This window comes from Osmerus eperlanus, chromosome 15, assembly GCF_963692335.1.
Source record: "Osmerus eperlanus chromosome 15, fOsmEpe2.1, whole genome shotgun sequence".
Classification (NCBI taxonomy): Eukaryota; Metazoa; Chordata; class Actinopteri; order Osmeriformes; family Osmeridae; genus Osmerus; species Osmerus eperlanus.
This window is the reverse complement of record NC_085032.1, coordinates 2,554,393-2,581,268: the sequence shown is the minus strand read 5'-3', so window position 1 is coordinate 2,581,268 and position 26,876 is coordinate 2,554,393. Positions and strand designations below refer to the sequence as shown.

Below are 26,876 nucleotides of genomic sequence, written 5' to 3'. Positions count from 1 at the left end.
GATTGAGTAGGCTACTACAGGGGTACCTAAATATACGAGACATCACTGATGTTTTTCACAGTCGTAGCCGTAGGCCTACCTGTCTGCGTTGCAAGTGGATGATGCTGCAAGTGGTGTGATTCACGAACGTGCTCTGCCTGCTCGAGAGGCATCCGTTGCGTCTGTGTTCTCGAGTCCGCTGCTGGAGAAGGGGCAAATCCACCGTGGTGAGGGAGGGGAGACCGGTGTTCAGCTGGCTTTACAGCTTCGTTCTGGACGTGTGAGGCTGTGTCCACAGCAGTTCCATGAAAGGTAAGGCTATAACCTTACGAATATTGTCGTTACACATCAAGGTTGTTATAGACAACATTTCGCCATGTTCTGATTAATTTTGTCCTTCCGTATTCATGTTCCAAAGCCACACTAACTAGCCTACTTATTTTTTTTATCGCCCCGATTCAAAACCATTTGTGTCAAGGTTAAAAATACAAAATGATTTCGTCCAATGGTATTGCACACCCTACAACATCGACCCACAGGTTAAATTGCAGGGTTATGCGTTTCGAGGACACCAAAGGGCTGAGACTGACATCCATATGTCCTTAAAAACCTTGACAAGATAAAAATAGTTGTAAGGTAAATTTCATTTCTTCAAGCTGCCTTTTTTGGGGGATATTAGCAGATCAAATGGCTATTGCAATCAAACTTCTACTGTTGTTTCCTCAATATAGATTAAAAATATATATATATATATTGCAGAGCTTCATGGAATACAAACGTACAATACATTTCTTCCACATTTCTAAAATCAGTTGGATTTATTTTAGAAATGTTATTTTCAAAGTATATCCACCCCACCAAACATAATCCTGATGTGTCCTCATTGACTTTAATAACCCACAGTTGTGACACCAAATATAAAATAAACTATGTAGCTGTCCTTGGCATTAAGAATCATAGCAGAGTCTCTAACGGGGGAATATTTAATTATTCTTACATGAAGATGAGCAGAATGTCGGCACCATGAAAACTAAATCTAAACAGAAAAATTGCTGCTCAATAAACCTTTCATACAAGTACAATAGGCTGTATACAAATTTGTGAATTTAACAGTGCATTTATTATTTACACTTCCATACACACAAGTAGGCTAACAGATAACAACATTCTAATTAACATTTTCTTAGTGTTTATTTATAAAATAGACAGTTGTCCCTCATCCAGTAATCTCCCATCCAGGTACCTCATCCAGTGGTCTCTCATTCAGCTAAATCATCCAGAGGTCTGACATCCACCTCCAAGCCACTGTATCTTCTTGTTAGTTCATGTCAAATTACATTAACATAATTACATTAACAATGCCAGACTGCAAGGGTCAGAGACAATACATACACACATGCACACACAGTAAGCTGTTGATGATCATCACATGGACTTACCGTTATCATGGTCTCTTACTAGTTAGCTTAGTAAACATTCACTTCATGAATACACTGTAAAAAGAGTATTTCAGTAGTAGTTGAACTAATGTAATATTCTTATTGAATCTCAATCATATTTCTACTTTAGTGATGGTAGTCTACTTTTCTGGATTATATCAACTTGAAAATACACGTTTTGCCTTAGGTGCTTGTTAACTTGTTATTCTTATTTCATTGAAAATGTGTCAATTAGGTTTGTCTTTTCCTATGACGTCATGACGTACACGCTTTTTCAGAAAATTTCCATTCTAACTGCCATTTTCCACGAGGTGACTTGGAAAGAAGGTAAGTCTAATAAAAGACAACATTTTATTTTTATAGCCTACACAAAATATGTAAAATGTTAGATATAAAATGGTCCACGTTAATTGGTGACAGTTTGATGTTCAAGTGATTAGTAAACTGACTGAACCAAAGCTAGACTGTCATTAAATAATGTGAAACGTTAGTGAGTTAAATTAGCATAACTAGCTACAGTACAGTAGCTAGATCCAAAAGGCGGGCAAATGCTGCTAGTGGCTGGCTCAGTCTCAATTCTCCTCAGGAATTTTACGAAAACAACTTATTTTCGGTGTATTTTGATGGTTTTGCTAAAGAAAGGTATTATGGCTTTATATTCAATCCACTAATATGTAACGTTTCTAGTAAAATTAATAGCCCAGACTCAGAGATAGTTTAGTTCGTCAATAGCTAGCAAAATCGTTAGCAGTTCTCTGCTACTTTGCCAGTTAGCTTAACAGTTTTCTTGAAAGCCTTGAGCAAGAACTAGCTAGCTAGCAGTTAATGTACATTATATAAGACTTGTTCTCAAGCAGACTGGTAGGTTAGTACTATGCGGGCGGGACTATACGCTTGTAGTTTAATACCGTACTGGTATAGCTGTAGTAACAAAGTTGTGCGGTAGTTAATGTATAGCTGCTTACAGTATTAGCACATTACGAGCACAGCAAAAGCTACAGGTCCCGCATCGGCGGTTTTGTTCACACCACTTTGGCGCCTGTGTGTGTGCACGGTCATACTTTTTGATCTACACTCAGATCCTTACAGCCATAGTGATGTGTTATTGGGTGTGCTCAAGCCTTCGGCAACCTTTGTTCTCTCACATATATATTATTATTATTTTTATTTCTTTTTGCCCCCCTAAAACTCAGTCAATATTTGGCCTACATAGACAACGTAGGTGTCAAAAGTTTCGTCTTGGTAGCGATTGAGTTGCTTCTATTGGAATTTACGTTCCGTTGCATGGTTTAGGCTGAAGTTAAGTTTTTGTGGCGAAAAGTGAAGCTAACGGTGGCTAATTTGCTAGCCACAGTCACTGACGTTACTTACGTCACTAACGTCACGAAAACACGCGTGACTACCTTTGGCAGAACATTCGTTTCGCATCTGTTAACTTGGGGGATAGCTAGGCTAACTATAGCTTTACTGCAAGGCAGCTGCAGAAACGCCACAAGCAAAGAGGCCAGGGTGATAACTATTTACTCATTTTACTTTGTGATATGACACACAATTGTGATGTGTAATGTACAGTATAAGCTGATATTATTAAGGAAGTACATCTACTTTCGGAAACAGTAGTCTACTATTTCACTGAAGTATTAGCATCATGACATTAGCCTGTGTTGCCCGGGCAACACATACTACAGTGGTCTATGATGTAGCGTTATCTGTTTTCAATCGTTAAAATAAACATTCCTCACATATACATTTTCGTTGTAGGATTTATTCTGACATTAGTAAACGATTTGTTGGTGAAATTACCATTACCTGTGGTTTCAAACCAGTGTAGCTCACTGCAACGCTGTAGCTTACGCGAGACACACGACAAAAACATCTAACTTACACAGCTGTTTAGGAAGTCAAACGGCGACAGAACATTTTCGGCACTCCCCTTACTTAAATCAAAAGTCTATCTAACTACTAACCTGAACTTCATTGCCACAGCCTAAACGTTGTCAATCTGTTCATGAAAATAATTAATTTCAGCCTAAACCGTACAACGGAACGTTACATCCAATTCAACCAACGCAATCGCTACAGTACCAAGACGAACACAGCAGTAGTCTAGTACTGTACCGTAGTAGAATTTACCGGGGCAGCTTCTCCACACAGGGCTATATCGCATTTTGCGTTGTTACTGACAATGATCGCTACCAGTGAGATTTTTATCAATGAGCGATTTTACACTAAATAAATGTCAAGCTTATTTACGTTTTTGGGGGCATATTTTCAGTTAGCAGATGGTACTGTTTGAATTGCGATTCCATCTTCTACTGCCGGTAACGTCGTAGAATAATCTTCAAAGGGGGTTCTTTATTAATGAATGAATGCAATGAGTAGGCTAAATGCCTGAAAATATCACGAGAAGGGAAAACTTAAAAGGACGTTTAAATCATAGAGATTAGGTCAATTTTTACACCGCTCTGCCAAATTTATTCGTTTTGATTCAGCTATGAGGCTGCCTCTTGCAAGGGAAATGAGAAGACATCTATTTCATTCTACACTTCACTCGTATTTTGAGTTGTAAATGAGCAGCAACAAATATATGCTTTTAAATCTATGTAATCTTTATAAATAATAAGTATGCATTTTTATATAAAATATACAGAAATACGGACCCCTGTGCAACCGATGCAAGCAAGCACACCCTACAATTTCCCCAGAAATTGTACCCTCTCTAGTTTTGTCTTAACTATGGTGCTATTAGAAAGTGTGAATGTACAGTAGTGCTGCCGCCATTGTTGTTTTCAATTTAATTACGAAGGCGGCCGGTTAGAAGGACAAGGATAGAGTGCAGGTAACTCTTACACACAAGGAAGTACGTTCCGCTCGCTCACCAAAGAACTCCAAACTTTGCTGTGTGGGACATGCAGTGATAATACGATGTTGCTCCGGCGACTAGGTGGCAGGGCTGTCTTCGTGTTTACGGTGGTAAATGCTCGTTGTACAAAAGCATCACAGTTATACTAGTTGCTCGGAGGCTAACGTTAAGTTAGGCGTTACCCAGCTCAGTGTTGTGCCAGTGTGCTAATAAGCAGCAGTATAAGTTTGTGTCACCGGTTGCTGCTAATGCTTTAGACTCATGTCTTCTGGCCCATAAATAGTTAAGCAAGTGGGGTATAATGACCTGTGACAGCCACGTGTAAACAAATCAAGGTTAACACTGAATAGAAATGTCATCTCTTAATGTTAATATTCTTCTCAGGTGTTTTTTCGCTGACTAACGGTGGGTACTTAAAGCCTGGACTCATTGTACCTCATTACCTAAGGTAAGTCATACCCCTACAATTGAGTGCTACAGTGCAATGGAAAGGCTGCATGAAGCTTACATGACTGTTCTGAAGTAAACACAATATTTTGACTTACAAAAAAGTGATCCCTGAACGCCTATTCAGAGAGGGCTGACTAAATTGGACAAGATGGACTTTTGTGTTTTAAATCAATTGGCTCCTTGTTTTTCTCAAATTTAGATTTTACCGAGTAAAGTCCATCTCTTTGCTTTTCCAGTGTTGCGCTCAATGTGGAAATGTAAGGACTGTGGGAAGAAGCTTACAAGAAGATCGGAACTGCTCAAGCACTATAAACTATATCATAGGCATTACGGAAGGGGCCATTCATATCCATGCACTTATTTGAATTGTGCTTGTAGATTCAAGACCTGGAATGCTCTACTGAGCCATTTATCAAGAAATCACCCTGCCCAACGAACAGTCGCCAAAGCTATATCCACGTTTAGATGCCATATTTGTGGTAATAATCAACTCTCCACAGAAAGGGAATATTTTCAACACATCTTTCAGCATCTTAAAAACAAGGAGACAGTAACATGTGTGTTCCAAAACTGTGAATATAAAACCAACATCTATGGGAACTTCAAAAGTCATAAATACAGAAAACACTCTGGTACAGTGAATGTCTTAAAGCCTGGGATACATTCTGTTGAAGAATCCTCTGCCACTGTTCCCAGTGATATTTCAGATGGGGAAAGTATAGAGAGCAATGTCGATTTAGATTCTTCATTTGACAAAGGGGATTCTACAAACTTGAATAAGGATATTGAGCTTAAACTTGCTTCAGTCCTCCTTAAGTTAGAAAACATATTTCTTGTGTCTAATGCAGCTGTTGATGAGCTTTTGCGGGAGTTAAACTATTTGATTGGTTCTCTTTCTCTGCCAATTACGCAACAGACCATTTGCAAAGTATTGCAAGATAATGGATGCCAGTTTGACCAGTCAGTTGTTGAAAAGCTAGCCAGTGCACTGTGTGAGACAAACCCTGTTAAAAAAGCAATTGGAGATACAGGTCCTCTTTCTACAGCTTGGAAGCGAAAGGCTTACTACAGGAGAAACTTTAATGTAGTGGAACCAGTGGAATATATACTTGACCAAAAGACTAATAAGTCATTCCAGTATATTTCAATTTTGAAGTCTTTGCAGCAAATTCTTGACTGCCAGACAATCTTGGACCAGACTGTTAATTTAAAGACTGAAGATAGACAACCACAGCCACAGAGAACTTCTGCACATGTATACAAATCTTTCTTCGATGGTGCCCTCTTCAAAGAAAATGGACTGTTGTCAAAGGAAGAAAGCATTTCATTGATATTATACATCGATGACTTTGAAATATGTAACCCACTTGGGACATCTAGACGTAAGCATAAAATTTGTGGTTTGTATTGGATTCTAGGTAATTTGCCACCAGGTGGTAACTCTGCTCTATCTTCCATCTATTTGGCTGCTTTAATCAAAAGTAATGATCTGAAGTGCTATGGGTATGAGAAAGTGTTAGAACCTGTAATTAATGATCTTTCCATTTTGGAACAGAGTGGGATATTTCTAAAGGCACAGTTCAGTGTGTGGTTGCAGACAACCTTGGTGCACACAGTATTGCAGGATTTGTCGAAAGTTTTTCAGGGTCATATGTATGTAGATTTTGCACTGCAGAAAGATCAGAGTTCCAGACAAAAGAAGTTAAAAGTGGAGTCTTTACTTTGAGAACCAAAGACATTCATGTGGGTCATTTAGGAATCCTTGAGGAAAAACAATTGCCAAATTATTATGGTGAGAAATCAAGTTGTATTTTGTCAAAGCGCCTCTCATATTTTGATGTTACTAGTGAGTTTCCTCCAGATCTTGTACACGATCTTTTTGAAGGAGTTGTTCCTTTTGAACTTGCCCTTTGCCTCAGTGTATTCATCCAAAAAAAGTATGTCACTTTACTTACATTGAATGAAGCAATATCATCTTTCAACTTTAAGTGGGCTGACAAAACTAATCGACCTCACCCTGTGCCTCTCAGTTTTGCATCCAGAAAAACTATTGGGGGAAACGCACATGAGAACTGGAGTCTAATCAGATTTTTGCCTTTGTTGATTGGGCAGAGAGTTCCCTGTGAGGAGCCAGCTTGGCAGATCTTAACAGACCTGAAAGACATTGTTGATCTTGTTGTCTGTCCTGTTCATACCGAGGACTCCATTGCATATCTTGATTTTAAGATCTCCGAGCACAGAATTCGATTTCAAGAGGTTTTCCCAGACTATCTCCTTAAACCAAAACACCATTTCTTGGAACATTATCCACACTTGATCCGTCAGTTTGGTCCACTAGTTGCCCTGTGGACGATTCGTTTTAAAGCAAAGCATAGCTTTTTAAAAAGATTTGCAAGGAATATCAGGTGCTTCAAAAATGTGCTCCTTTCCCTTTCAGTAAGACATCAGTATCAGATTGCACATCATTTGCACGCATGTAGCGTGACCAGACCTTCATTGGAAGTGACAAACATTTCCACTGTTCACATCGATGTTCTAAACAAGGAAATATCAAATGCTTTAAGACAGAAGTCTTCAAATCTGGACACTGTGTGCTTGGCAAAAAGTGTAGTATACAATGGACTTAACTACAAGTGTGGGATGATCTTGATCCACGGCTCACTGGGAGGGCTGCCAGAGTTTAGTGAAATCATCCAAATGGCAATACTGCTGGACAAGTTAATCTTCATTGTGAAGAAGCTCAATGGATGGTATGTTGAACACTATAGAGCTTTTGATCTCAAAACATCGACAGGCAAGGAAGTGGAACTTGTTGAGCAAGAACAACTACATGATGCATACCCACTGGCAGACTACAAAATTGGAGGGATGCGTCTTGTCACATTAAAAAGATATGTCCATGTTTAACGGGTGAGGCCTCTGAATGTATTTTGTTAAATGGGAAACATGTTGAACCTTACTAACTGCTTGTTATCTCTTCTCAGACAGCCATGGCTGGTTTAACGCCTGCAAAACTCAAGGTGATTTTGGGGGAGAGGAACATTGAGAAACTGACTCTTCCAAATGGCATACCAGAGTCACTAGAAGACCTGCTCAGCAATATCAAGACTACATTTGGGTTAAAGGGCAGCATCAGACTGCAATACATGGATCAAGACTTTGGTAATGACTTTTTCAATCTGAATTGTACAACTGAACTGAAAGATTTGGGGACAATCAAGGTGATCCAACAGGAAACAAATCTACTTAGTGCCACTGAGACCACACCATCTCGTTCTCTTTCATTAGAGTCTGATGACGTTGATTCTTTGGCATCAAATGACACAGTACTTCTCTCATCCCCTGAGTCTGTGTCCTCTCGAACACAACAGTGGCCAGTGAACTTTTTAATTCCCAGATTTTCATACGACACAGAGCTGCAGCTAGAAAAGGGGAATTCAGAGTACCATGTGAGCCAAAACATGTTGAATGTCAGCTCCAGAATGAAGTCTGATATCCTAAACAGACTTTCCGAAGAAATGTACCAATACAAGGCCTACCCAGAGGATGTTCATTTCTGCACTGTGGCAGAGGCCTTAATCAAGAAGCACCCTTGTTTGAAAGAACCTGGCTCCTTCAATGGCTGCTACGGCTGGAAACAGCGACTGAAGTACAAGATGGGAAACTACAGGACTCAGCTCAAATTGCAGGGCTGTCCAGAGCTGTCAGTAAACTCACTGAAATCTAAAGCTACTACAGATGCTTTCCCTGCTAAAAAAGTGAAGAAGCCAAAACGAGCTGAAGCTAACTTTTATCCATCCTTCCCTTCTGGTGATACTTTGGAAAGCCTGGAAAAAGAGACTTGAACTTCTGACAGAGATCGGCATAAGAAACAACGAAAGGGTCATCGCAGACAAAATGGCTCGCACATTTGCCTACAGACGACAGGAGGTAGTAAACCAAGAACCCAGTATCAAGGACTTCAAGGACAGATGGCCTGCACTGTTCCAACAGAGAGAGGTATTTATGGAAGTGATCAAAGTGTGTATCTTTAAAGTTTTATTACAGTGAGGTTTTATTAATTGGTCAACATTTGTGGTATGTATGATATTATGTATAACACTGCTTACTGTCAAAAAATAACATTTGAGTCTTAATATTTGTTATACTTGTATTGACATTTTGGCCATTGTACAGGTATGCATTAATGGCTGCTTTGTTAAAACTGAGATTGTATAAAGAATGGGGACAGTTGCATTTTTACAAAGGGAACCATATCTACTGTCCTTTTATTTTTTGTTTTAGATCAATGCAGATTTCCAGAGGCTCACGGCTGTTCCTCTGGAGGAGAGATTCATGGCCCAGTTAGACATGTACTCAAGTCAGCTGATCAGAGTCATCCGTGCCAAAGGAGGAGCAACACGCCAAAAGACTGCTGACATCCTGGACACTTTGGACAAGGTAGATCTGTATCCAAAAACAAGACCATGAGTTTCCTTGGTAGCTAAGAGGAGTGTCACAGTTTCTCAGAGCTCACATCCCTTTCATTAATTTATTTTATGAAACTGGCACCATATCTGGCCTTCTGCTTTTAATTAAAGTAGGAGTTAAGCTGTAAGCGTAAGGACACTTGAAATTTGGGCAAGAAAATTAATCAAGATCATGTTGTCCTAGACTGGGGACATTCATCTCCAGAGGGAGTGTGTCCTGAAAGCCCTCATCATCTTCCTGGGAGAAGATACAGATGACCTGATCAAGGAATATCTTGTAAGATTCAACAGTTTTCATGTCAGCACATCTTACTTTGGGACACACTAAACTATAGTAATAAAAAAGCTAAAACCCTTCATAAACTGTGGAGGTAGATATATTTTTTTTTCAATCAAAATGAGGCTTCAGAACCTGTAGCACAGTTACTACATAACAGTGCAAATTGATTTGTGTTTGTGTCACTCTTCTGTAGGCCTCTAGAGCGGATGATGCTCCGAGGGAGCTGGAGCAGCTCACCATGGCAGTGTTTGTTATTCGGCAGGATGGGGAAGGACTGCAGGAGCCACCTGAAGACATTGGAATCGTCATTGAGGGCGTGCCAGTGTTGAATGAACTTAATTCCGTTGCCTCAGCTTGTGCCCTGCTTCTAGGTTTCATCTATGCACTCAACCTAGCGTATCCAAAACCCCTTCGTTTCACTTTTGAAGTGCTCCAGAAAATCTTCTTGAAGCTTGAGCAGCACAAGATGTCCCCCAAAGTCCAAAATCTGTTTGGCAGACTCCAAAGCTCACAATAACATGCTAAATTGTTTCATGCTTTTACTTTTTTTGGTAACAGGTGTTTGTAGGAGCAGGAGTTTGTTATTGTTTTCTCCAAATGTGTACTATTTGTGGCTCCATTTCAGTTTTGATTTCTTACAAAAAACAGAGCTTAGAGCTCACTGGTGTTAATATGTTGTTTTCATGTGTTACATTGATTCAATGTACATCATTAAATGTACACACTTGTAGTAGACAGTGGATGAAATTAGGTTTTCCTGTGTACTTACGTTATTCATTAATCAATATAACTTTCCCTGATCAATATAACTAGTCATTGGATACTAGTTAGTATGTTCTCATGCCAGTTTGCTATTGAAAAGACTAGATTGTGTTTGTGTCGGGTTGAATAGATGTTCGGGGTCAGAAGAAAGTACAGGGTAAACGTCCCTAGTAGCTGTGAATTAGTCTGCTCAAGCAAACACGTCTATTCAATTCACAGCTCCCATGACCACTCAAGTGGGTGAGAGTCATCAGAGAGATCATAGGTGGAGCTCTCCTCACAGTTATCACAAGGGACGTTTACCCTGTACTTTCTTCTGACCCCGAACATCTATTCAACCTGACACATGGACACAATCTAGTCTTATCAATAGCAAATTGGCATGAGAACATACTAACTAGTATCCAATGACTAGTTATATTGATTAGGTAAAGGTATATTGATTAATGAATAACCAAAGTATACAGGAAAACCTAATTTCCTCCACTGTCTACTACAAGTGTGTACATTTAATATCACAGCTGACAGTGCTAAAAAAATATGTTTATCATCACTCAACTGTTGAAACTTTCCCTGTTTTTTTTCCTGGGGTTTTGAAACTTATGGACATTGGTTTTTCAATATCAATGATTCTACAATAAATGCCAAAAAATGTTGTAATGTGTTGGATCAAAAGCTGTGTTGGTGACATTGACGTCAAGCTTTTTTACATGTATGTAATAAAGTATAAAAAACATCAGATTTGCAACTGCTTTTTTCCCAGCCAATTTAAAATTGTAATTGGTCGGACAGTAATTTAATTATGTTTAACAAACTAAAATTTCCCACTGAGATTACTGCAAAAATTACTTTCCTGAAACCATTCTATTGGGTTGTAAATGAGCAGCATTTTACATTTAGGTAAAGCAAATAATTGAGTTGGCTTTAAGTTGACTTGCCTCTATTTTAAGTTGGATTAATGTAAACTTTTAAGTTGGTTTAATGTAAAGCGTTGATTTAAAATCAATCAAATTATTAAGTACATGTGACTTAAAGCAATTGTGTTAATTTAACTTGTTAACTTTATTTCAAAAAACTTAATTCATTTGTGTGTTACCAATTGAAGTAATTCAATTAAGTTGGTCCAACAGTTCTGTTTTTACAGTGTAGATTAACCACGTTGTACTCTGGTTGATGGTGCCTTGACATTGTGTATTATCTCATCCAATTTCTTATCAACTCCCAGATTGTTTCACAGTTACAATAATTAAATACATCTATCCTCTCACACAAACTTGCTTGGAGGCATTCATTTCTCAATAAATATAAATAGTTGTTAAGATAATTTCTTTATCAAGTAATGCACAGAGTCGTCGGATTCAAAGAAAGTACAATAGTTTAATGCTTGCCAGCAAGGAGACGAGTTTGATCGTGGCTACAAAGTTGTCTGGTTCACAAGTCTTCATGTAAGACCATTTAAACATATTGGTGAGAAGCCCCCTCTCCTGAATATCAGCTGTCAATGTGATCAATCCCAGAAATAGAGTGCGCATGCACGTGGAAACTTACAGAGTTCTCTGACCCTAGGCCTGACCATATGATTCACTCAACACATATTGCAACTGTCTGCAAAGGTGTGCCACAAGGCTCTGTATTAGGTCCACTGTTATTTACTGTTTATATAAATAATTTTGGCCAAAATGTGTTGGACGCTAATTTTCATTTTTATGCTGATGACACTGTGATATATTGCTGTGTGTCAACTCTTGTGCAGGCAATTGATCTTTTGCTAAATGCTTTTAATGTTGTTCAAAATACAGTTTTTCAACTGGAACTCCGGAGACCCCGGAGAGCCGGAGAGCTGCAGTTTCAGGGCCGCAGTTCTAGGACCCTTGTTTTATCTGGCAGCGCCACCTAGCGAATTGGATGAAGACAAGCAGTGTCACTAGATCGCAACAAGATATTTGAATGGTTTGCGAGGCAAGAAACAAGGAAAACTCTGGCATGTGATGATGTTTGATGACATAATTATATAGAAAGGTATAATATTAGAAAATATGATCTAATAATATAGAAAGGTATAATATTTGAAAATATGTTCTAATAATAAATTAAAATACACAAAATTTGAAACAGATGTACTTATTTCATAGATGTCAAGATCCAGTGTAATTTGATCAAATGAAGTAAAGCAAATTAAGGAAGATAAAATAGTCTAAAGAAAAGGTGGAACATATATCAATGTGATAAAATGAAGTCAGCAAATTAAGGAAGATAAAATAGCCTAAAGAAAAGGTGGAAAATATATCAATGTGGACAGGTGTGATGCCTGGAGTGAATTTAAAATGTTTTCTGGGACTACAGAGAACCAATGAACACCCTGCAACATGAGCCTTAAGGATTGGGGCACATTTGCAGATACTCTGAACTCATTCTAGAGTTGCTTTGATGGGCTTAACTTTACCAAAGTGCCAAAGTCAACAAAGCCATTATGTCCTGAGAACATCAGTAATAACAAGCTCCTGGAGATCTGCTACAAACAACTGGCCCTGTCTTCAGTGAACTGTTCAACTGGTCCTTGGAGGAACACACAGTTCCAGCTCTGTGGAAGACCTCAGCCATATGTCTTGTTCCAAAGAAGAGCAGACCCAGACTTCCCAATGACTTCCGACCTGTAGCTCTTACATCAGTGGTGATGAAGAGTTTTGAATGTCTCATACTTTTGCAACTACAAGAGACAGTCCAGAACCTGACAGATCAACTCCAGTTTGCCTACATGAAGAGTAGAAGTCTAGATGATGCTGTAATAACAGGCTTAAATGAACTGACAACATAAGTTATACGACTTACAGTTCTCAAGGATGCACACACGCAATCCCAACTGCGGTGTGAAGCGCGTGTCTGTGCTATTCTGCGACATGCACTCTAACAATGATAGACGGCCTTCTTTTGTACAGCCCTATTTCTGATACCGTGGTGGCACAAATTTAGCCATGGCGGGCCGCCACGGCAAAATCAACATAGAGGAAACACTGACTTAAGTCTTCTAAATTAAATTATCCTCATAAGGTCAGCGAAAAAGTAGTATTGCCAGGCAAATTAGGTAGTACTTGTTTCAAAAGTAGTATTGCCATGGCAATACTGGCAATACTGGCAATACTGACGGCGGCGGCAATGGTTAACCCTCGTGCTGCCTTCGGGTCACATGACCCAAAGGTTCATAACGAACCATTGTTGTGTTTACCCAATTTTACCCAATACAAAAACAAATTAAAATAATTTTCTTTTAACCTTTGCAATGTGGGGGGTCTGAGACAGCCCAACGGTTAAAAGAAAATGCTTCACTTTGTCTTTGTATGCGGTAAATCTGTCGCAATACGACGGTGGGTCACAATGACTGATGGGTCAGAATGACCCGAAGATAACACAAGGGTTAAGGTACCAAGATGGAGAAATGCACTGTGTGTACTGTAAATTATGTGGGCTTTCAATTCAGGACTGTCCAAATTTGTAACAGCGTCAAAAAATTCAAACACACAACATTGAAGCTTCACAATGTAGGTATGAAGCACGCGAAGTGTAGAGACAGGTAGGGCCTACATATCCCATAACGCAGCAGCACTCCCGACTGCATTTCGGTGCTATTTTTCCTTAAGAATTCAGGAGTCTGCTCATCATTGCCCCAATCATAGTATGTTGAAATCTCAAATAAATTAATTTTGCACTTCATAATGTAGGTCTACTGTATTTTCTATTGCAGTAAATCTATCCCAATCAATGTTAAAGAAAACAAGAAGGGATGTGGTTTAAAAGGACCTGTGGTTTAAAAGGGATGTGGTTTAAAAGGACCTTTAACCCTCGTGCTGCCTTCGGGTCACATGACCCAAAGGTTCATAACGAACCATTGTTGTGTTTACCCAATTTTACCCAATACAAAAACAAATAAAAATAATTTTCTTTTAACCATTCCAATGTGGGGGGTCTGAGACAGCCCAACGGTTAAAAGAAAATGCTTCACTTTGTCTTTGTATGCGGTAAATCTGTCGCAATACGACGGTGGGTCACAATGACTGATGGGTCAGAATGACCCGAAGATAACACAAGGGTTAAGGTACCAAGATGGAGAAATGCACTGTGTGTACTGTAAATTATGTGGGCTTTCAATTCAGGACTGTCCAAATTTGTAACAGCGTCAAAAAATTCAAACACACAACATTGAAGCTTCACAATGTAGGTATGAAGCACGCGAAGTGTAGAGACAGGTAGGGCCTACATATCCCATTACGCAGCAGCACTCCCGACTGCATTTCGGTGCTATTTTTCCTTAAGAATTCAGGAGTCTGCTCATCATTGCCCCAATCATAGTATGTTGAAATCTCAAATAAATTAATTTTGCACTTCATAATGTAGGTCTACTGTATTTTCTATTGCAGTAAATCTATCCCAATCAATGTTAAAGAAAACAAGAAGGGATGTGGTTTAAAAGGACCTGTGGTTTAAAAGGGATGTGGTTTAAAAGGACCTTTAACCCTCGTGCTGCCTTCGGGTCACATGACCCAAAGGTTCATAACGAACCATTGTTGTGTTTACCCAATTTTACCCAATACAAAAACAAATAAAAATAATTTTCTTTTAACCATTCCAATGTGGGGGGTCTGAGACAGCCCGACAGTTAAAAGAAAATGCTTCACTTTGTTTTTGTATGAGGTAAATTTGTCGCAATACGACGGTGGGTCACAATGACTGATGGGTCAGAATGACCCGAAGATAACACAAGGGTTAAGTAATTAAAGGTCCCATGGCATGCTTTTATATAGGCCTTAGTGGTCCCCTAATACTGTATCTGAAGTTTCATTCCCCAATTTGAGCGTTGGTGCAGAATTACAGCCACTACGAGCAGTCCCACAATGAGCTTTCCTTAGGACGTGCCATTTCTGTGTCTGTAGCTTTAAATGCTATGAGAAGGAGAGAGGCGGGGCTAACTGCCATTGCAAGCCATGATGTCTCTCGAGAATAAACAATATCGCGCTCGCACGGTCGTAGCCTTGACATTGAAACATGGGAAGCGTGCCTCTGGATTCTCCTAGTGGGGGAACTTCCCATTTGTGTTTCTCTACTCTGCTGGTACGCAGTTGTTTGAGTAGGTACAATGGGGGAGGGGCGTTATGACTCAGTACATACCCTGTGTTGACAGTCCCCTTGACTCTGAACATGGGAAGCATGCCTCTAGATGTCCCTTTAAGTGTTAGGACCAGGGGGGTATTCCATCAACGTAGATTAAGGAAAAAACTGGGTTCAGGAGATGTTGGCTATGACTTTTGGTATTTCTCACTTTTATACTTTTTAAGACATTAAGGTTTTTGTGCAAATTATTCTCCCATTAAAAGTAATGGAAAATCCTTTCAAATCATTAAAAAGCTTCCTCCTCTTTCAAACGTAACTACTTCAGCATACTTTCAACTAGAGACACCATTCAATCTTTAAAATGTTCACAAGACATTCAGCTATTCCCAAATGATTCAGATTTTTCAAATATTCAGCCAATTTTGAATTATGACAGTTTGAAATACATTAAAATGTTTGCTCCTTCTTGATTTTTATGAATGAGCAGCAAGCAGAGTGGCTGTTCTTTTTCTGATATTCAACTAAATTGTCAAACAAATTCCTCTAACGTTCATATAGTTTAACTTACAGAAACAAGTTATACCTTAAAATGTAGGAAAATTTGTCCTCTTTCAGCCAATGTAACTACTAAAGAGCTCACACTTACAGATTTTCAGCTATGAGCCTTGAAGCGAGAGCAGCCTTTCAAATTCTCTCACTAACTAAAATGGAGAGGTGAGTAAAATCCGTCAGAGAAAGCAAGAAGGAAGACGATTTCGAAACTGCCGGTAGAGACATATTTCTGACCGCACAGACATATAAAGGACATCTCTAGTTTTGGCAGTCTTGGGTCTCGGAAAATATCCTCATTTTATTGATTGGACGTGTAGTTTTGCGTCTAGGTCAACTTGTTTGAGGTGTGGATGCTAGGTAAATGTTCGTTTTTCTCTCTGCCTAGCTTAGGGGTCGGCAACCCAAAATGTTGAAAGAGCCATATTGGACCAAAAAAACTAAAAAGAAATCTGTCTGGAGCCGCAAAAAATTAAAAGCCTTATATATGCCTTAAAACGAAGGCAACACATGCTGTAAGTGTCTATAGACCAATGTGGCTGCAGAAAACCGGGAAAGGATAGCCTTTATAATGGTTAGAGAAGTACACAGATTATACAAATAGTACGATTTAAAAAGACCAAAAAGGTCGAGAAGGACAGCCTTTAAGAGAAAAGTCGATTCCCCATTGATCTGTCACATCAGAATTTTGATTTGGGTTACGAAAGTCTTGAAATTTGAGTGAGAATGTCGCCCGGTAGACCGCATCTTATGCGGCAGCTATGTCTTCACGTCACAAAGTTCATAATTTTACAGTTTTACAGTCAATTATAATATGGAGAGAGATATGTCTCAAAAGTATTCGTAAATGCAAGTACCATGATCCACAAATGTTTCAAGATTTACAAATGTGTTTTGCGATCCACAAAAACAAAATTCTTACTTGTGATTTGTAAGTTTGCATTTACATAAATGTGTTATGATTTGTACAGATGTCCGTAAATATATATTCGTAAATATATCTTTTGTAATTTCTTAAAATACTTAACATTTCGTATGTGCATTTCTCATGATCTGTCACTTGTAAATCTACAATTCGCGTATGAAGTGTTGAATCTGCATTTGTGGATCGCCCAATACACGCGTGCAATCCTTCTTCCAATGACGTAATTTTGAGACATTCTTTTCGGTCTTTTGCGATCCACACACAAATAGCTTTTTGAGTCACAAACACAAGCCCCCCCCCCCGCCCCCTTTTAGACAGTAACATCTGATAGGGGGCAGTGTTGTTCTCTGCTGTGATGGCTGTGTTCTCTGCATTGATGGCTGTGCCAACATTCAGGGATTTCGCTCCGTTAGGGCGCTATCTAGCTATGGCTGGACAAGAAGGATCGTCTACTGATGGTGTGTCAATAAAATGTGTAACTTTTCTAAGAGAAGTGATTGTAACTGCTCATAAAAAACATTACCATACTACACATTTTATTAGCTAGCTGGCTTGCACTGTTAAGCAAGTAAGGCAATTTCAAGGGATTTTTACTTACTGTCGAAGACACACCATCAGCAGGCGATCCTTCTTGTCCAGCCATAGCTAGATAGCGCCCTAACGGAGCGAAATCCCTGAATGTAGGCCTACTACACAGCCATCAATGCAGAGAACTACACTGCCCCCTATCGGATGTCACTGTCTAAAGGGAGGAGGGGGGGGGGGGCTTGTGTTTGTGGATCAAAAAGCTATTTGTGTGTGGATCGCAAAAGACCGAAAAGAATGTCTCAAAATTACATAATTGGAAAAAGGATTGCACGCGTGTATTGGGCGATCCACAAATGCAGATTCAACACTTCACATGTGAATTGTAGATTTACAAGTGACAGACCATGAGAAATGCACACACAAAATGTTAAGTATTTTAAGAAATTACAAACGATATATTTACGAATGGACATCTATGTGTACAAATCATAGCACATTTATGTAAATGCAAGCTTACAAATCACGAGTAAGAATTTTGTTTTTGTGAATCGCAAAACACATTTGTAAATCGTGAAACATTTGTGGATCATGGTAATTGCATTTACGAATACTTTTGAGACATATCTCTCTCCATAATTATACACTTTAACCCTTGTGCTGCCTTCAGGTCACATGACCCAAAGGTTCATAACGAACCACCGTTGTGTTTACCCAATTTTACCCAATACAAAAACAAATAAAAATAATTTTCTTTTAACCATTGCAATGTGGGGGGTCTGAGACAGCCCAACAGTTAAAAGAAAATGCTTCACTTTGTTTTTGTAGGAGGTAAATTTGTCGCAATACGACGGTGGGTCACAATGACCCGAAGATAACACAAGGTTTAAAAGTCAAGCAGGGCAGCTTTAAAGAGATATGGGAATTCTGCTTTTAGCCAGCTGGTCCGATTATTTTTGTGATTTGTGTAAAACTGGCAATCTGAGTGAGACTGCGTCCCCGTTACACTGTTTTGACGTTGTTAGCCTCAGTCAGACTCGGGTCGCTCACTGGCAGTGTGCACAATGTTGTATTTCACTCCATTCTCCACTATAAACGTCAGGGAGGACTGCCTTTTGTAGATACAAGCCTACTGAAGATAGCCAGCATCTCGGATTTCTTTAACCAAGCCTGTTTCATTCATCATTTGCCTGAGAAAGCGACCTTCGTTAGCCAGGCTAGTTTTGCCCGAGCCAGCCTAGTTTTGCCCGTTCACTCCATTCTACAGTAAAAACGTCAGGGAGGACTACCTTTTGTAGATACGAGCCTGCTGAAGATAGCCAACATCTCGGATTTCTTTAACCGAGCCTGTTTCATTCGTCATTTGCCTGAGAAAGTGACCTCCGTTAGCCAGGCTAGTTTTGCCCTATCACTCGGTCAGGATATTTAAGGTATCGGGGGTCAAGTGACTTTTGTGCATGGACAAATGCAACGTAAATGTATTTGTTCAAAGGACAAGTGCCTCAAAAAGTTAATGTCAAGCTCTGAAATCCAGTGGCCAGAGATATATGATGACCTGATCCAAGTGTATACCTGGGAGAAGTCCGTCCTTTGCAGCCGACATGCGCAGTTGAGCATGCTTGACAGTGGTGTGACGTAGGGTGATAATTGGTCTATATTAGCTATATTATCAAAATGATAAGTAGGCTACAAATACATAATGAGCATTCATGCAATCGCACTTTTTCTCTCACTCCCAACTGGGTACTCGGCTGCAAATGTAGCATGCCTTCCCTGGAAATGTCTGTTACTCTTTTTGTTATTTGACAACTTCTCATTACAAAGCAAACATGCAGGCAATCCTTCCGCATTGGCAATGAAAGCAAATGATTCGGTCCAAAAACTGTTGAATCCTCTGTTCTCCTCAGCTATCTTTCTCTTTTTCCCTTTGGGATCCATGGCCCATGACACACCCGCCGGTTTGTTTGCAACAGCCACCTGTCTGGCATTACGCCGAGCTGAAAGAAACGTGTCGCGGCTATGACGTAAATCTTCGTTGACAGAAATGTTGACATAAAATATTTATTATACACATACACATTTTGCTGTAAAAATGTGTATAATAAATATTTTTTCAACATTTCTGTTTTAATAATTAAAACAAAAAATATGTTCACACCATCTTTTTCCATTTTCATATTTTTGAAAAAGCTCCAGGGAGCCACTAGGGCGGCGCTAAAGAGCCGCATGCGGCTCTAGAGCCGCGGGTTGCCGACCCCTGGCCTAGCTCGTTAGCTATCACAGCTGCGCCATCACCGTGGCAACCAAACAGACACGCACCATGAAAGCAGAATTGGGTACACGTTTTCGAAACTGCCAAGAGTTGTATTTCTGACCGCACAGACATATAAAGGATATCTCTGGTTTCGGCAGAGTTTGTGTCTCGGAAAATATCCTTATTTTTTGGATTGGACGTATAGTTTTGCGTCTAGGTTAACTTGTTTGAGGTGTGGATTCTAGCTACATTTCTGTTCTCTCTTATAATCGAGCTAGCGCGATGGCTCTCCATAACTAAAAACGTTTCGACTTCTTTTCCACAATCGACCAAATTGGCCAAACAAGGTATGTACATTCTTAAAGTGTACATAATCTAGCTAGATTGTTTTTATTTTAGCAAGTTTCACAGAAATCTGCCAAAATCGAGGCTCAAGACTGTCAGAGCTGACCGTCACGAACAGCCAAACCGGGGCTGGGGTAAGTGTTTGCTGCAGCTGGCGTTAATCCTACGAACAAACGCTTCGTAACTGGAAAGTTTTTACTTTTAACACTTTCCTGCCTGAATATGCAGACTTTTTCAAATAATATACCTGAACTGTTTATACCATTTTGAAGACAAGATTTAGGGCTTTCTAATGATGTAAATATTTATATGATCATGTTAGGCAAATCATCCTTTATCAAGACGATTTCACGGAGCCATTCTGACAAAAATCTTCTCCATCTGCATTACTTTTTTAGAAAACCTCATTTTTAACCACTTTCACTACAAGATAGAGGATATGTTAGAGCGTATGAAATGTGCGTACTTTTGTCGTGAATTCAGAACAGCAGACAGATTTCAGATAGACTATTTTGTTTAAAAGTTATGACCACTGAAGTGATGAGTGGGATAACGCAATTCCAAGCTAGCTCGATGGCTCTCCATAACTAATAACGGTTCTACTTTTTTCCACAATCGACCAAATTGGCCAAACAAGGTATGTACATTGAGTTTAAAGTGTACATAATCTAGCTATATTACTTTTCTTTAAGAAAGTTTCACAGAAATCTGCAAAAATCGAGGCTCAACACTGTCATATCCGACTGTCACGAACAGCCAAACCGGGGTCACGAAAGGTTTACTGCAGCTGGCGTTACTACGAACAAAAGCTTCGTAACTGAAAAGTTTTTACTTTTAGTTGACGATATTGAACACAGACGTTAAGAAACTTGTCTTTACTCTAAATATCTTCTCCGTTTTCAATTTGAAGCAGTAAATCGAACAGTAGGAATTCTCCCACGACATCCGCTCGCTCTGCTTTGACAAATATGTTTTCTCAGTCCACCATACATTAGACAAGCTAATTTTCGAGCACTTTCAATACAAGATACAGGCCATGTTAGAGTTGATATATATACATAATTGTGTGGGAAATGTAGAACAGCAGACGGATTTGAAATATGATCTTTTGTTTTAAAGTTATGGCCATTCTAGTGACGAGTGCTTACAACGCTAGCTACGACTGTCATCATACAGTACTGTAGCTGCCATAGAACGGCGAAACTAGCTACGTCTATCGTTCGTTACCTACAAACAAATGCTTCGTAACAGTATTTACTTTTTATCGGCGATATTGACAACAGAGGTTAAGGAACTTGTCTTTAATCAAAAGATCGTCTCCGTTTTCAATTTGAAGCAGTATCTAGCTTACTCTGGGAAATCTCCCATTGCATCCTCTCTCTAGCTGCCTACGGTGTTAATACAGTCTGTAAAAATACCACTTTGACACACTTGCAAGAAAGTATCCGCTGGTTAGATGTAGCATGATCTTATTTACCACCCACAATAGTTCAGATTTTTTTGCAGCAGCATTCTGAGTTAGAGTAGCTAGCTTTTCCAGTTGCACAACAAAGTCACATATGTGACGAGATTGAATTTAAAAAACTCACCAGGGACAACGACAACATCGGCAACCCTGCACTATGGATTAATATTTTGATGTCATCTTTAAATTAAGTGTCTGAACAGGACTGGTTGTGCAGGCACTCATGATTAGTTTCTCCTTCATCTTGAACCTAAAACCTAGATTCTAGGTTAGAAATGTTGACAATGACCAACAGTTGCTACGTTACAAGAAACAAGGAACCAATCCGATTGGCCAACGCTCTTCACTGTTCCACTGTTCAAACTTTTTTCTGTTTCTACATCTTTCAATTATTAATACTTTTCAGAATGGGTTTTATTCGCCAAGAAACATCACACAGACAAGGAATTTACTGTGGCAGGAAGGTGCACACATTAAACATATAAGAATCTTAAATAAGAAGTGTACAAGTCTAACTAATACTAAGGGTTTAAAAATGTAAAAGGTTTAGAATGAAATAAAATATAAAATGGCTCTAACATAACGCTTTAACATTTATGACATTAAGTAAGATACCCTTTTCATCACTCTTTTTTCTCCTTTTTCAACTGTGAGAAAATATTGCAATGCATAACAATGACAGATATACTTTTAACACTGTCTCACCATTTTGGTTTCAAAGCAACACTTTTTTTCACCTTCATACTGCTGACATACTTTTGTCTGCTATGATATTGATAACTGTTATGCAATATACTCTTCATCACTATATTTGCTCATTTTTCTAACTTCAAACTTTTTTCTGTTTCTCAATCTTTCATTCTTTAATACTTTTAACGCTTAAAAATGTATGAAAGTCAATAAGATACTCTTTTCATCACTGTTTTTTCTCCATTTTCAACAGTAAGAAAATATCGCAATTCATAACAATGACAGATATACTTTTAACACTTTTTCTCACCATTTTGTTTTTAAAGCACATACCTCTTTTAAAATTTTTGTAAAACCTTCTTCACTATTCAAGCCATCAAAACAATCGTTTCAACTGCTTTCAGCAAACACACACATTTTCTTCAGGAAATGTACCTTTCTAGTTTATTTATTTTCGCCCCCCTAAGGATCAGTCAATATTTGGACTACATAGACAACCTAGGTGTCAAAAGTTTCGTATTAGTAGCGATTGCGTTGGTTGTTACTGACAATGATCGCTACCAGTGAGCTTTTTATGAATGAGCGATTTTCCACTAAATAAATGTCAATATTATTTACGTTTTTGGGGGCATATTTTCAGTTAGCAGATGGTTTGATTCGCGATTGATTTCTGAATACTGAACATGGTGAGCTTACATTTTTTTTGTGACCATTAGTGACAATATTTATTTATTTATTTTGAAAAAAATTGAGACCGCCTTCAAATTTTGCTTTTGAGGCTTTCAGGGGGGCTTGTGGGTTAATCGGGGGGGGGGGGGGGTCGAGCCCGCCCGGACCCCCGTATTTCGCACACTGGTAACACTTGAACACGTTATGCAAATCTGCAACTTGTTTGTTGAAATGTTAATAAATGTGAGCTTCCTCAAGCAGCCATCTCTTTCCCGACAATCCCCTCTGTGCACGAACCCTTACATATGGTAATTAAACATTAAAACACCTGCGGCTTATAGTCCAGTGCGGCTTATATATGTACACATCATTCAATTTAGCTGCTGCGGCTTATATTCAGGTGCGCCTTATAGTCCGAAATTTACGGTAAAACAATCCACTTTATGTTATAGTTTCCATGCACAGACACCAAAGGGCCCTTTCTTCAACTTGACAAACGAAAAAACTAATAAATAATCTTAAGTAAAGGCATTCAAATGAGTTGAGTTAGCATCTAACCCACCCTTTTTCTCTACTCCCAACAGAGGCTGGGAATTTTTAGGGATTGGGTGAACTGACCATAGGCTTGCAGAATGGATGTCATCTCCATGTTGGGCAGCCCCACCGACCCCATCTACACTACCTCCACCCACCCTCCTGCCACCCTTCTGCCCAATGGCCTGAAGAATGGGTCTGATGAGCACTGTATCACTTCCAAGACAGCGGTAGCCATCCTTGGCTCTGGTGACTTCTCCAAGTGCCTGACCATTCGACTGCTACGCTGTGGCTTTCACGTGGTGGTGGGGAGCCGTCAACCCAAGCGTGCTGCTGATTTCTTCCCACACGTAGTGGATGTGACGCATCATGAGGATGCTGTGGGGAAGGCTGGCATCATCTTCCTGGCTATACGGCGGGAACATTACCCAGCAGTTCTCTGGGACCTTAAACACCTGCTGTCAGGAAAGGTCCTGATAGACGTTAGCAATAACAGGAGGTTAAACCAGTATCCGGAATCGAACGCAGAATACCTGGCCTCCCTCCTGCCAGAGTCTATCGTGGTGAAGGGCTTCAATGTGATATCTGCCTGGGCTTTGCAGCAGGCTGGGCCCAAAGATGCCAGCAGACAGGTGAAGTGTTAAAAGGGTTAAAGGATGTATTTATTAGGCGGGAGTTGCAGCCATGGCCTCCTGCAAAACTGCACATACCATGAGACCAAAGAATAGGGCAATACAGAGGCAGACATGCACATAGTCATCTTTCCCTCTCATGGCAAGTGATTTAATCTAACATTGTCTCATATTCAGAAATCCAGGAAAGCCATGCCACATATTTTCAGTCCAAATCATTGTTTAAATTTCGTAGTGGAATCATCCCAAATAGGTTTGTGACTGAACATCATGACTACGTATTTTAAAATTTAAAACTAGCCAAATTGTTGAACCAGAGAAGCACCTTCATAAGGCTGTTGGCGATTGCAAAAACTTATATTTACTTACAGCACTTTGTGCCTTCTTTTTTTCTAACCTCTTACACATTCATTATTTAGATTTCTTGTAAATGTCTTAATGTAATAGGTTCCAATACTATTCTCTCTAAACCTACAATATAGACATGTAATTTGGTATAATAATAATATAACCCCACTGAAATGTGTTTCAAAGAATTGGCATAACAGAATCTTATCCTCTTCAGACCATTCTCTTAAGACGTCACTGATTTTGTTTCTACATTTACATTTAGTCATTTAGCAGACGCTCTTATCCAGAGCGACGTACAGTAAGTACAGGGACATTCCCCCGAGGCAATAGGGTGAAGTGCCTTGTCCAAGGACACAACGTCATTGGCCTGGTGGGGAATCGAACCGGCAACCTTCTGATTACCTACCTGACTCCCAGCCAATGAATAGAGTAGAAAGCAGACAGCTAAGTTAATGCATTGCCATACAAATTATTTACCTGTTCTTGCCTGGAAGACATTCATTTCTCCAGATGTTATGCTTGGATTACCCCATTATACCCCAGAGCTGAGAAGAATGTGCTAGGTTGCCATCATTCTGAAATAGTCCTATATAATAGGGGATATTTAATCATCAAACAGGTAATTAAAAACTTAGATGTTAACTAATGGGACTACCTTTGACCATCTGTTATATATGTTCTAGTTCAAGTATGTACAGTAAAATACTAAAACGAATAATGTCTCGGTTGTTTATGGTGATATAACACCTTGAGAACCAAGATCTGTGTGAGACAACCTTGCTAATTTAGGTCAAATTCCCATTCAATGTCAGGTATGTTATGGAGAGAATTTAAACTCATCATATCTTTACTGATGGGCCATGTCCTCTAGGTCTACATCTGCAGTAACTCAACAGAGGGCCGCCACCAAGTACTAGAGCTTGCACGGCAACTCAACTTTTCCCCCATGGACATGGGCTTCCTGTCATCCTCCAGAGAGATTGAAAACATACCGCTGCGTCTCTTTCCTGCCTGGAAAGGCCCTGTCCTCACCGCAGTGTCCCTCTCCATATTTTTCTTTGCCTATTCCTTTGTGCGTGACATCGTCTACCCTTATGTGAAAAGCAAGCAGAGCAACTTTTACAAGATCCCAATGGAGATAGTGAACCGGACACTGCCCACTGTAGCCATTACAATGCTGGCGTTAGTCTACCTGGGGGGCGAGATTGCTGCTGTCCACCAGCTGTACTACAGAACTAAGTACAGGCGCTTCCCTCATTGGCTGGAGGGATGGCTGCAAAGCAGGAAGCAGCTGGGTCTGCTCAGCTTCTTTCTGGGCTGTGTTCATGTTCTCTATAGCCTCTGTCTACCTATGAGGAGGTCTGAGAGGTACCTGCTGCTCAACATGGCCTATCAACAGGTGGGTTTGGGTTGGAGAATATGTGTGTGTGAGAGCAAGAAAGAGAGAGGTTGAGTGAGCGCTTGTATCTCTTTGGTCATGCTTGTGTGAGAATGTGTGACCTACATTGAAATGATTGAATGTTGTGGCCAGTGACTCATCCTTTTTCTAGCTTGGCCTCAGGTATGATCATGAACTACACTGCGGTACATATGTTGTTCACATTGCAAAAGCAAAATATGAGTTTTGCAAGTATCTTGGCCATTTCTGCTTGTCAGAAGAAAAACAACCTTCTCAACCGAGTTTCCACCAGATACTTTTCTGAGTCCCATTGCCTTTATTCATATTGTATCCCCACCCCTCACCATTCCATTCTTTCTTCCTGTGATACTGGTGATAGGTACTAGCCAGTGTTATTGTGTAACTATTATGCTGTGTTCACACCGAACGCAAAGCAAATTTTTCAACTCAAGCGAAATATTCGTGTGACGCTGTGTCGCAAAAGTTTATCAATGTTGAGATGTCATTAACATTTTAGAAGAAATGGAGGGCAAGATCATTGTAGCTGTCTGTGGGCATCCTCTGCTATACGACACTACTTCGTATTTCTTTTATTGTAGACATTTCGGACATGGTTGACGACGAAAGAAAAACAATTGGCTCCTAGCGATTCGCTCAATTAAACACAAAGGAATGCGAAGCAATATTTTGCGTAATTTGCTTGAATAATTTGCTGAGCGTTTGGTGTGAACACACTATTATGGCTATAGTGGCTCATAGAAGGCATGATGACATAAAGGGCATAAACCAATGACTGAAACTTCCCTTCCTTCCTCTGAGGAATCATTCATCCAACGCAATGATCAGTAGCTGATGTAACAAGGATCATTGAGTAGGCTGTCACTTACCTAATGTTTGATCTCAGCTTTCTGATTCACTTGTCTGATTAACCGGTTATTGTGATTGGAAGCATATTGCCTATGAAGACTGATTTTATAGACCACAAAGAGTATATTACTGTGGGTGGAGTTGACCCACAGTAATACAATATTTTAATATAACACAGTAATGGTCGGTCAATATGGATGTTTACTTTTTGGTCAATGGGGATATTTAACTTTTATTGCCAAACCCAAGTAAAAACAAAGAGATCATTAATTGTATTATTATATTTTAAATATATATTTTACTTTTTGGAACTTAGAATTGTCCTA

The 26,876-nt window shown here is 39.5% G+C and overlaps 1 protein-coding gene across 1 annotated transcript; it reads left to right on the top strand.

Annotated features, from left to right (window-relative positions):
• LOC134035270 (metalloreductase STEAP2-like) lies at window positions 1-26,320 on the top strand. The gene is made up of 3 exons (XM_062480252.1): window positions 1-291; window positions 23,352-23,933; window positions 25,156-26,320. Exons 2-3 carry the CDS (start codon window positions 23,400-23,402, stop codon window positions 25,735-25,737), a joined length of 1,116 nt encoding a protein of 371 aa, XP_062336236.1. The 5' UTR covers window positions 1-291; window positions 23,352-23,399; the 3' UTR covers window positions 25,738-26,320.
• The last annotated feature ends 556 nt before the right edge of the window (window positions 26,321-26,876 follow it).

What these genes read in the sequence shown, in the direction of transcription:
- LOC134035270 (XM_062480252.1), top strand. Translation starts at nt 23,400, where the DNA reads ATGGATGTCATCTCCATGTTGGGCAGCCCCACCGACCCCATCTACACT. An exon ending in CCAAAGATGCCAGCAGACAG is followed by an intron (nt 23,934 to 25,155) that starts GTGAAGTGTTAA and finishes CATGTCCTCTAG; the next exon opens with GTCTACATCTGCAGTAACTC.